This window comes from Prosopis cineraria, unplaced genomic scaffold (genome assembly GCF_029017545.1).
Source record: "Prosopis cineraria cultivar Desert tree isolate PC_DT_omini unplaced genomic scaffold, ASM2901754v1 PC3, whole genome shotgun sequence".
Classification (NCBI taxonomy): Eukaryota; Viridiplantae; Streptophyta; class Magnoliopsida; order Fabales; family Fabaceae; genus Prosopis; species Prosopis cineraria.
In genome coordinates, this window is record NW_026555334.1 from 2,099,599 (window position 1) to 2,112,569 (window position 12,971).

Sequence of the window (12,971 nt, forward strand, 5' to 3'; positions counted from 1 at the left end):
TTGTTTGCACGCCACAGGGATTGCTTGTGTAAGTGGCTTGTTATTTTATCCTGGGACAATAGGTAACATTGGAATGTTCTCTTATATATTGAGATATGGGTTTCATTTATTATATAATGAGTATACAACCTCTTGGAAATGTTGTTGTGCTCACAGAGGATTTGTATATTGTTTTTGCTAATGATTGGTTTGGAACTTTCTAACATGCTTGTTGTTTCTTTAAAAATTATTATATGTAGTTCGATCATTTTCAAGTATGCTAATGATTATTATTATTATTATTATTATTATATGTTGATTGGACAAAGTGATTTAAGAATAATTGAATTTTTTTTCAAGTATGCTAGTGTGATTTTATAGTGAAATATGATACATTTTATAATTTTCAAGAATGCTTGCTATTTTACTTGTGAGATTGTTTTTGTGTGATGCAAAAGAAGTAAGTAATAAAGAAGGTTAGTGCTATGATTGGTTGTGTGGGGTTGATGAATGATTATATTTTGCCATGTGATATGCCTCTACTACATGGGTAGTGATTGGTCTTTCTTTCTTTGTTTTTTTTTTGTAGCTCCTTATGTCTTTATGGCATTTTGGGACGATGGACAAATTCCTTTCAAGGAGAGGAGTCCTGCTCTGATGATAATGTATCTCTGGCTTGGGTGAGTATAACCTCAGTTTATGTTTCAACTAATGGTAATAAGAAAGTTGGACATCATAAGAGTGTGGCTGGGTTTAGCATCGCCATTTACTTGAATTTGAGGTTGATTTAGAAATGTGTTGTGTCTGTGAACTTTGCATTCCCTATTTTTATGCACTAACTGTGAAAGTATTGTGAAGTGTAAATATATGTATTAGTAGATATGTTTGCTAATGGGTTTTCAAATAGTATATAATATAGGTTAAAATATCCAATTATTATTGAGATGTTAGTTCTCACATATTGCCTCTTACTATTTTTTAGATGAGCAATCTAGTAGAGACATAAGGAAGGCGCTGTGAAATGGGTCCTACACTCCTAGTGTCCTAGACTTGGCACATGTAGTGCCCTTTAATTGATGATATTATTAGTTGTCATGACATAGGTGTTATTTTATACTTTTCTCGTTAAAAAATATAAGACATTTTTATTTGAATTTTATTTCTTAATAAAGTCATTACTTATCTTAAAACTAATATCATCTTTCATATTTATCTCTATTTAATAGAGTGTTTCACTCTAAAATAAGTATAAAGTGATTTATTTATTAGGGTCACTTTTGAAAAGAAAAAAAAAACAATGATTACACCTTAAAACATTAAAAATATAATATATTTTTTAATAGAAGGAGTATGTATTTTTGGGGTGGATAACTTTTGTAAAAAGATTTGGTTTAACTGTTGACTGTTATGAGACAAACCCAATCCATATGATGAAATTGTTGGTGCTAAAATTTGTGATTTGAATTGTACTTTGATGTCCCAGCTGGGGTTGTGGAACACTTGTTGGGCTTCAAATACCCTAGCCTACTTGGAATATTTATTTGGTTTTCTCGATGATTTATTTGACAGGTTTTGAGAAAAATTATTGTGAAATTATTGGAGTTCTATTTGTTATTTTTTTAAAATTGTTTATGAAAATTGGGGATGTTACAATAAATATGCCCATGAAAAAAAAATCTATTTGTTATTTTTTTAAAATTGTTTATGAAAATTGGGGATGTTACAATAAATATGCCCATGAAAAAAAAAAAAAAAAACTGCCACTGACTTAGATCCACTGCCAAAACTCCACCATCATCTTCATGTGTGCGTGTGCATTGCCTTGTTTCATGGAGCGAGGTTTTGTGTGTGGTTGGTTGGCCTTCCATCCTACATCAAAAAAAAAAAAAAAAAAAACTCCCCCCCTCCCAAACTCTCACATGTATACATAGTATTTTCTTTAAATAAAAATAATTTATATATTATGCTGATTTATAAAAATATTTTTATTATTGATTCATCATAAAAATTAACTTTTTATTAAAAAAGAGTCACCTTTAATATTTGTATTATATATGTTAGTTTTTTTTTCACTAGATTGTTTGGAAAAGATATTTTTCCTGAATAAATTGTTACTATAAAAATTGAGTAATTATTTAAATAATTTTTTTATTATTTAACTCGCTTATGATATTGGTTAATTTTAGTTCAAGTGCATCAAACATGTAGTTATTTAGAGTTTTATTACATGTACAAAAAATTTGACTTAACTTTATATTTTTATACTTTTAAAAAATTATATACTTCTAAGTGATTCTTATCATGCAAAATTTTCAATTATAAAAGTATTCTTAATACAATTTTATTCTAAATATATTGCATTCTTAATACAATATATGTAACAACTTTTATTAAAATTCCCCCCAGCTTCCTATTGCTGGTGCTGCCCCTGTGAACAATGGACTTCAACCCAACTAACTTGGCACTTAAGCATGCAAAAAGTTAAAATTGATAACAAGATGAACAGAATCTTCCAATATGCTCAAGTAAAATTGAAACCAGGGACGTACCCATGTCACGGGCAGTGAGGGGAATTGTCCCCACAAGCTGAGAGAAAATTATGCAAGATAACTCAAATTTTAGTTGCCTCCTTTAAAAAATTTCAGTTCCATCATTTCAAAAATATTCACTTGTCTCCTTAAAAATTTTCTAACTTAAAATCTTATATATGTACTGTATCTAAAGTAGGAATAGCTTTAGAATAGAAGAGTGATAATTTAATATTTCTTTTTCATAAAGATAATAATTATTTTATAATTTTATGCATTGTTTTTAGTGTTTAATTTTATTAAATTACACGTCTAATATAATTTAATAAATAATCAAATTTATATTTTTAATAAAATATTAATATTTATTTTAAGATGAATTATGCCCCATCAACTTATTTTTCTGAATCCGTCATTGATTGAAACATATGCTGGTTCACCATTCGAAAGAGTAAAAACCAATTCATGAGAAAGATTAGTGGAACTAGATGAGGAAATCTTAACTGGAAGACCCTTATTAGAAAAGATATATACTGGTAGAATCATAGAACTGGAAAACACCAAGATCATTACCAATAAAAGTAGCCAAGGATTCAGTGTAACACTCCGTAGTCCATAGGCAATCCAAAGATCCGAATCCAAACATGAATCTCTTGAAGTGAAACCCTAGATAGAGGTTGATGCTCTTTCCAAGAAGAAATATACCAATTAAATGAAACCTTGCAAGAGTACGCTGGTGGAGAATAAAATACAGAACCGAAATAAATAACGAAGTTGCAATGACATTGCTATAAACTGTTGGATATTATAAAATTTTGATGGGCATTTCAAAAGAAATTATTATAATTTAATAATATTAATTACTATATCCCTTACTTAAATCTATTTATTTAGCCCCGTTATTTTATAACGGAATTCGTAATAGTGATTAAGGTGGTTTTATTATTTAACATTATGAGATCTGCTTGTACAAGATAGTGTTTGCCACAAGTTTTGGCAGAGCAGTTATACTTTTGGCCTTTCTCTCCTCTTCTATTACACTACTTTACCGTGCAGTTAATTAATTTTATTTTGTAAATTTCTATTGTCCTGTGTTTCTATTTTTAGTAGGAAGAATCTATTTAATCTTGAAGAGCTACCACATGATTAATCTGATGTAGTGAAATAACTCTTAAGAACAGTGTCTTTAGGCACAGCTTAGATAATGATTTTACCAACTGGTGCCAACATATGCCATTCGAACATGACCAATTGATCCATGTAACTTAGAGAAAAAATCAATTAATGCTTGAAGTTTGGAAGCATGAAGAGCTTGGCTATTAAGAACATGCAAGAACAGATAATGATTTCTATAAAACTCCAAATGAGATTATTGCAATTTGGTAGCAACATCTTGTAAAAAAAGCAATGCCACAAAGCAAGTAAACCAATTAGATGAGTATTGCATGTTGCAAAATAATAATAAGCATAACAACTTTTCCTTTGGAATAATGGGCTTTTAGAATCTAATTGTTATCAAATTAAATTTTAATTTTAAGATCTAATTGTCATTCTCAATTTACGAAGATAACATGAAAAATAAAATATATGAAACGCAATAAAACAATCAAGAACATGTAATTCAAGGTATAGTTGGACGCTAAATGTTAAATATTTTAATGACATTTCAAAAAGAATTTTTACTTTGATTAATAATGTTAATTATCATTTAAATCTAATTGTTTTGTAACTTATAACACCATTATTCTTTAAAACCTTTTCTTTAATTGCATTAAGGTGTCATTAATAGTGGCAAAAAAAAAAAAGGTTTCATTAATCAGTAACAATTGTCCAATGTTCATAAATTTTGCCCATTGCGAATCACAAAGTGGGAGCCACCGACCCGAGCTTTTGATTTCTTTAATTGATGCTGAATGGATTTGGAAAAACATATGCAGTTTGACACTAAAACCATTGTATGCTCCCAATCGTGTTAAGCAAATTAAGATACGTGAAGTTTTAATGCTATGTTTTTCATGATGAGTGATTTTTGAAAATTATGTTTGATTAATTCACAAAATATCCCAAATATAGGGACTGCGTGCATGATTGCAATATTCATTCATGCGATAATAGATAAGCGGGCCACGTGGTTATTGAACAATGTCTGAACAAAATTCTTGTTTAACGTTTTTTTGGATTAATAAACAATTGTAATTAAATGGGTGTTATACAAATGTGGAGCATTGATGAGATCAATTTTTAAACATGGAATGCATTAGTGTTTAAATATTATAATCTTGCCTCACTGCACATGAAATTGACGTTTGTTTTATTCAATGGTTGAGGAATGTCTCATATTTGTCTTACTATGTCATATAATCTTATTGAGATATATTTAGTGTGATGTGCTGAATTTATAGTGTGTGAAATTTATAATAATAATAATAATAATAATAATAATAAAGAATGATGACATGGTGTCTACTTGCACTGTTTTACAGACATTGTCCAAAAATGTTTTTCAATCCATTCACATATTAATATTTAAATTGTAGGTGATGTCTGCATGTCTTAATGTGTTTAAAATGATGAGAAATTCTAATTTAATCAAAATGGGAGGAACTTATATGGTAAAGTTTTAATTTAATTAGAATTATTGTTTTTTTTTACTGGAGACTAGAATTATTGTTATAAAAGGTATGAAAATATTTTTCATATGAGATACTTTAATAGGTGGGGGTGTTTAGCAAAAATATTTTGCTTTACTCTGAAAAAATAATTATATGTTGTATCACATCATTAGCCTCATTTTATAGATATCAAGGTGGTTCTGTGGTGGTTTCATGAGAATAATTTAAATGGAAGCTTTGTGAATTTTATGTGGCTTGAAACAAGTATATAAAAATATAATTATTTATCTAACGTAGATAAATGTATTTTAAAATTAGAGTATGATCTATTTATCTTGACATAAATATTCATGATTGTGAATAATAATTTATTTAATCATGTGTCATGGTCCTATCAAATATGAAATATTTTTGGATTAAGGTATTTGTGAATAGTGGATTCCCATTGTATAAAATTTACGAATGTTATTAATTAAATTGTATACTCATGTGAGAAGATCCACTGGTTATTATCCACCATAAAGTTTATCACTTTGAGGGATAAACGTTGGCATAATGTATAATGGATTTTCATCATATTAAAATAATACAATGGTGCTAATTGAATTTTATATTTAGATGAGTAAAAATCCATTGATAGCAAAGTATAATATTATGAGGGTCAGAGTTTACTAATATGGAGTTTGGCTAATGAACTTTTTAGTGAATAATATATTGAGTGTAAAATCAACATGGATTATATCGATAATTTGTGATAGCTGATTAGCAATAGTTACGGCTAAAATACATTGAGTGTAATACTAATATAGAACATGTCAATGATTAGTGACAGCTGATTAGCAATAGCTATGGTTAAAGATTAGACCTTTTTAATGGCAAGTGTAGGCATATTTGTTTAAGGCATAATATTATAAAGTAGTTACTAAAAGATAGAGTTATCTCAATTGAATATGTGAAATTAGATATAAATCTAGCGAATCTATTAACTAATCCCCTAAGGAAGAAACAAATTACAGAAACATCGAGAAAATGGGACTTAAACTTGTTCGAAACTAATAGTGATGATAACCCAACTTTGGCGATTGGTGATCCCTTGAGGAAGAGTAAGAACGAGTCGTTTGTTAGTTCTATTAGCATTAAAATTATTTTGGCCCTCTTTCTATGGTGTAGGAGAAAGTGTTAGAATGTATTGTTGATGAGGCCAAACAAAGCTTTTAATGATTTTATATTCCTTATGGAAAATGTATTTATTGCATGTATATTAGAAATCACCTAGACGAATGTGAAGTAAGGTCGCCATTATGAAATCATGGTGAAATATCTAGAGCATTTGTTTAAATACTAAGAGTATGCATGATTGTCATAGCGTAAAACTGTTGTTAATGGCAAAAATTGTGGGGGCATAATTTGATTAATAAGGCTCTAATATACACTCAAGAGTTTGACTTCTCTATGTACTAAGCTATATTAATCTAGGTCTGGTTCATAGTTCAAAACACACCAAATTTGGAATGATTATATTCTATATGAATAACTCAAATGATAATGTTTCTTTTAACATATGCAAGGGATATTGCGTGTATGTGTCAAAAAAAATAAAATCATATATTGCTCAAATGTATAAACATTTTAGTACATATATTTAGGTGTGGATTTGAGCAAGTAGATAGGTTTGGAGGAAAAGTAATATTAGGCAATATTATTATATGGAGTTACTTTTCCTTTTGAAATATGTGTGATATTGTTGGATATTTTACATATTTTAATGATATTTTAAAAGAAATGTTTATTTTAATTAATTATATTAATTATCATTTAAATCTATTTCTTTTGTAACTTCAAAGGCCATTGTTCTTTGAAATCGTTTTTTAATTGCATTAAGATGCCATTAATAAGTGATAATTACCCAATGTTCCTGAGTCTTTGTCCATAAAAGGCTCTACAAATCACATAGTGGGAGCCACTACTTTGAACTCCCGGACACTTCCCTCCCCTTCTCTTCTATTGCTTCTCTTGAGTTATTCTATATTTTTTTACTATTTTATCACTTTGTTTATTTTATGAGAGGGGGTTTTTTTAATCTTTGACAGGTTTCACAATTGTATTAGAATTATTCTTAAAAATAGTGTTTGGGCATAATTCAAAGCAAATTTTCTATAAAATTTTTTGATATTAAATATAAACATCTCTATTGATAAAGATTCACAACTTAATTTGTTACATGAAATATTAATCCATCCAATGTCATTGGTCGAGGCTTTTTAATTTTAATATTGACACTGGTATTTATTATTTCCAAAACAAAAATTCTCTTTATAACATCAAAAACTGGTGGGACGAAAAACATCATGATTTCTCATTTCCATATCTCTTGCTTTATCATGGTGCATGCTCGTGAAAGCTATCAAAAGGTAAACACTTTTGCGACGACCAATTACTTTCCGCTGTGAAAGCAAATCGACCAGGATAGATTCCGGGATCAAAAGTACTTAATTAGTATGTCTCCTTACTTTCTTTTCTGCCTTTTGCCAATAATTAATAATTATGTCTGAAAACTCATTCAATCAATCAATTCTTTCTTTTCTTCTGTCCCCTAATCTCTACTCTATATTCCTGACCCTCTGACTTTATTCTCAAAAGATTCTTCAAACTTTCGAATCCACCATTTCTGAGTTCGTTTCTGGGTTCTCTCTCCCATTTGTTTCCAAAATTTTCCACGTTCCTCCACCATCTCTCTGCTCGTCTCAGCCAATTCTTCTTTCGGTCCTTACAGCGTTGGACCAACCGTGCTTCTCGTTTGCCGAATGGATTTCGAGCGGTGGCGATGGCGGTGGTTTTTGGTGTTGATCCGTGTTGTTGCTACTAGTGCTTTAGAACCCAAGCAGGAGGTTGTTTCTCGAATTGCCTTCGGATCATGCTCCAATCAAAGCGCTCCTCAGGTTTCGATTCTTCCTACTTTCGTTTTTTTTCCCTGCTCTATTTTTATTCTAATTCTTTTCTCGTTCGTTTTACCCGATATGAAGTGTTGTTCTGTTTGCGACCAATGTTACGTGATATTGTACTTAGAAGCTGACTTTTGATTATTCTGTCTGTTTTGCGGCACGTAATTAGGAATATTTTGACTTAGCCCACTATGTCGGTACTGTGTAAAAGCGACAAAAATGCTTAAATAAGTGGTGCATACATGCTATTCGTACTGCGTAAAGAATCAGAGGTGGAAATGAACATGAACAACATGATATAACCATTTTAATAAATTGAGATGCCCATGGAAGAGTTTCGTCCCAAAAAATAATTCACTAGGTGAAAGACAACTTAAACTCCAATGGTTTACATCAATTTCAGGTTGAAATAGAAGGTAGCCGAGATTTTAGTTTACAATATTGAAGTTTATGGAAGATGCTTCCTTTCTATTATTTCATAGACAAGCCAATGCTGCCTTAAATTTTCAATAAATTCAAGTAATCAAGAGTTGGAGTTGCACATTAGATGCTTTCCAAGCCCACCCTGGCCCATCAAGCGAGCTTATTGGCTTGAGCTTGAGTTGCAATCTGAGGCTAGATCCTTGTTTAACGAGTTTTCTTTGGCTGCTTTACTCTAAACCACCTCCTCCTCAGCTCAAGTTCAATATATATTACTTTTTGAATCTTTATTGGGATAATTAAATGAAGTGTCAATATCATGGTATAGCTGGTGCTTCCTTTCTATATGAGTGGCATTCATTTTGATGCCCATTGTAACCCTGTCTTGTTTTATGCCAGCCAATTTGGGATGCAATAATTGATTTCCATCCCCAGATTTTTATATGGATGGGTGACAACATATATGGAGACTTGAAGCGGCCTTTTAAAATCTTTGGACCAGAAAGGACAATTGGGCCATGGAAGAACGTTCCACGGTTTGTCCCTTCCTCTCAGCAAGAAATGGAGGCTAAATACAGGGAAGCCAAGACCAGTCCTGGCTATTCTCAACTTCGAGAAAAAGCTGAGGTGCTTCATCCTTAGCTTTTGTACTCGGTTTTTGTGTAGAGATTCTCAATAGAAACATAACATTTTTGTATTTTTTTTGGGGGAATTTACTGAGGTAGTGGCAATGTTTTCTCATTTATGTAGCCTAACTTTACATTTGGAATGTTATAGGTTATTGGTACTTGGGATGATCATGATTATGGATTAAATGATGCAGGAAAAGAATTTTCTGAAAAAATCACCAATCAAAAGCTGCTTCTTGACTTCTTAGATGAGCCTCAAGATAGCCCAAGGTTGGTGGATAGTCTCCTATGTTGTTTATGATATTGGACTTGTCTGGGTACTAAATCATGTAATTGTTTTACTTTCTGTACAGGATTACTATTAGGCAATTCTTAGGTTTCAGGTGTTAAAATACTTTTGAGTGCATTAGCACATTCTTTTTCCTCAGGGACAGTGATACAAGTCTACATACGGTTATTGCCTTCATATATGATCAAGTGCATTAAAATATCCCTAGGTAGCAAAAGCTGATGTGGATACTTATAGTAGTTTTTCATTGCAGGCGAAAGCAGGCTGGTGTATATGCATCGCATACATATGGTCCCCTGGGTAGAGACATCAAGGTATTCAACTTAAACCTCACTGTTATTTTTCTTTTTTAATCTCTATTATTTATTTATTTTTTTTCACAAAATCACGGCATGATTTTTATGCAAAAACCGCTACATAATCATGTTAACCTTTCATGTGACAGTTGATAACCCACTTTGTTATTCTCAATAATAGAACTCAACAGTTGATTTTAAAAAGGGGTGTGATTAGTTAAGCATGTATCTTGTACTAACGCATGTTATTTTGTGAATGTAAACCTTTCAGATTATCCTCTTGGATACCAGATACCACAGAGATCCTATAGGAAGTGATGGAACCATCTTGGGGAGTTCACAGTGGCTATGGTTGGAGCAAGAGCTAAAGGGTCCAGCTACAGCCGTTACCTTAATTGTATCTTCTATTCAGGTGCAGCTTTAGTTGCCAACTTGTTTTGATATATGAGATAGATCAGTATGTGTAGATTTATGCATTCAATGAACTCATCACAGTAGTTATGCATGAATCTTGCTTTTTTATTGAATAAGTATTATGCTTGCAGTCTTGATGGCGTGGGATTCTTTGAATATGCGTAAATAGAAGAAAGGAAATTGTGTTTGACTCAACTAGCATCTTTCTGCACTATTATAGCTTTTAGGTTCCTACTAATGCAAAACCTTGTGATCTTTAGTAGAGTCAGCTTTCACCTTGTGACAGTGTAAAAACTGTCGATAAAGCAGTTCCACTATTTTCTTAATGTAAAAATTGATGAAAGAATTTGTGGCACATTTTATGCTTTTTATTTCATTGTTATTAGTCACAGTGTTGGGGGTTCTCTTGGCCATCAGGAGCTCAGACCTGACAGATGCCTATCATTCAATGCTTGATTGCATTGGTTTGTTTTGGATACAGATTTATAGGTTTAGTTAATATGCATGTCAGGTGATATCAAATCTTTCAGCAGCCACTCACCCGCTGTTTGCTATGGAATCTTGGGGTCGTTTTCCTAAGGAAAGAGATCGGCTTTTCAAATTAATAGCAGACAGTGAGGTAATAATTTCATTGTATTTTTTTTTTTAAAAAGAATCTGCACCTTTCTTGTTAAGGAACTACGTAATATTAAAATTTACCTAGTGTTTAAAGAAGTTATTTTAACATTTTATTCACCTTTTCTTCTTGTGAAGAGGAATGGAGTAATCTTTATAAGTGGAGACGTTCACTTTGGGGAAATCACAAGATATGACTGTGCACTGGACTATCCACTGTATGATATAACCTCCAGTGGGTTAACTCAATCAATTGAGGAAGTAGTCCCACGTTCCTTGCTTTTTTTAGTGAGATTCATTGCATGGTTAACCCCATCTACAATGAGAGTTAAGGGTCAGAACTGCAGATACAAATCTTGCATATATGGTATAGCTGACTTCTTTTATTTTTGTGGTGTATGGTATGTACCTGGGATTTCCTGTTCTGATGTTTCAAATGTTGGATTTTTCTTAGGCAAGCCTAATTTTGGAACTATCGAGATAAATTGGGATTCTCACCCAGTGACGATGATATTCAAAGTCAGGGATGTAGATGGAGTTGCTGTGACAGATGTAAATGTTTCGTTATTGGAATTACAGAAATCAAAGGTTGAGGCTGGGAACAAAGAAAAAGCTAGACATTATGAGAGGCATTGCTCTCTTGAATCTAGTCTGCCATGGATCATAAGATATCGTCTGGCTATCCTTTTCTTTTCCATCTTAGCTGGTAAGTCAATTCTAAATCCTATCTACTCCATTTCATCATGCACATACTGTTACCACCTAAATCCTTCACTACATATTAGTTCTTGAAATTACTGTTGTCCATTTCTGTCATAGGCTTTTTAGAGGACATGGAAACAATTTTTTCCTATAAATAAGTTCTATGGTTTCTTATGAGGATATTGGTAACTTGCTATTCCAGGGCCTTTCTCCGGAAGACCTTTTGACCAAAGGATTTTTTTTTTTTAAAAACAATTCTTCTAAAATAGTGTCTTTGGATTGCGGTTATGATGCCTTGGTCTTTGTTTAATAGAGTCTTTTAAGATATTTGCGTCGGTCTTTTTGTGAGTAAACTAGGGGAAGAATATTCCTAACTTTTTTGATAAATGGAAAGTCCAAGTCAACGATACTACCTACTCATTGTTCTCATTCTATTATTATAGGTTCTTTTCTCCTCTTTGATTTCCATAAGTGCTGTTCTAGATAATGGGTCCCTTATGGCATGATTGGATTGATGACTAGAAATTCTAACTCAGATTCTTTTATTTAGATTTAAATTTAGTTCTTTTTTCCTGCTTTTAAATGTCTGGATTGAAGAAAATAAATTAGAGGATAAGCCATGTCCATTTAAATTTAAATCATTGGATATTTGAAGATATCCAAAATAAAATTTCTCCTCTCATTCCTTCTCCATTATCATTAATATAGGAAATTCCAATTTGTATTTTGAGTTTGCATATATATATTTTTATATAAAGTATAACTATGGATAATTCCTGAATAATTTCTGGCATCCAATTTGTGATGTTCTGTTTTATTCTGCAGTGTTGGTTCTTGTGCTCCTTGGGCTCGTTTATGCTATCATTAAACTTGTCAGCTGTGGAGTCTCCAAACACAAGAATGATTGAGATTTGTGGTTACTCTCCCCTCACACTCTTTTTTCTGAGTAAAAATAGAACTGTCCTCGTGCATTGCAAAGTAATGCGAGATGAGTTGCATTGTTTATAACTTATGAATAGCACGGCTTGTTATAAATTTTATATAGTATATGATATAGTGTTGATTATCACAAATATATAACATGGCAGTTTAGTGTGCAAGAAGCTAATGAAAACTCACTACTGACCAGAGTGAATGTTTGGATTGGTAAAAGCCACTGATACATTCTACCAAAAAAAAAAAAAAAAATATTCCACTGATACATCAATTTGGATAAGCATGTATTGAGCTTCTGTACCTGCTATAAGATTTTTTTTTAATTTTTTTTGTATTTCAATTTTATTTAATTTTTTGTGTGTTCTCTAGAAAATGTGTCAAGGTATTTAGGCTGTCTAGTGTTGACAAGGTTTCTTAAGTCCTATCTCAGTATTCAATTCTTCTGCTGTTTACTCTCTCTGTTAAAAAATATAAGACATTTTTTAAAGAGTTGAATATTAAAAAATGTAAGGCATTTTTAGTCTTTTGATGTGTACTTAATTCTTTTTTTTTTAAAGTGCCTATATTGATAATAACTTTACATTTATTGTAAGGTGTTTAATAGGGATA

The 12,971-nt window shown here is 31.4% G+C and overlaps 1 protein-coding gene across 3 annotated transcripts; it reads left to right on the forward strand.

Annotated features, from left to right (window-relative positions):
* Positions 1 to 7,497: 7,497 nt before the first annotated feature.
* Positions 7,498 to 12,506, forward strand: LOC129306689 (uncharacterized). Of its 3 annotated transcripts, XM_054947396.1 has the most exons (10): positions 7,498 to 7,615; positions 7,893 to 8,058; positions 8,881 to 9,108; positions 9,259 to 9,380; positions 9,653 to 9,713; positions 9,967 to 10,107; positions 10,621 to 10,728; positions 10,863 to 11,091; positions 11,179 to 11,430; positions 12,252 to 12,506. In XM_054947396.1, the coding sequence occupies exons 2-10, from the start codon at positions 7,924 to 7,926 to the stop codon at positions 12,332 to 12,334; spliced, it is 1,359 nt and encodes a 452-aa protein (XP_054803371.1). In that variant the 5' UTR covers positions 7,498 to 7,615; positions 7,893 to 7,923; the 3' UTR covers positions 12,335 to 12,506. The 3 variants fall into 3 exon arrangements, with proteins under 3 accessions (XP_054803371.1, XP_054803372.1, XP_054803370.1); XM_054947397.1 differs by lacking the exon at positions 7,498 to 7,615 and having other exon boundaries at positions 7,644 to 8,058; positions 8,917 to 9,108; XM_054947395.1 differs by lacking the exon at positions 7,498 to 7,615 and having other exon boundaries at positions 7,646 to 8,058.
* The last annotated feature ends 465 nt before the right edge of the window (positions 12,507 to 12,971 follow it).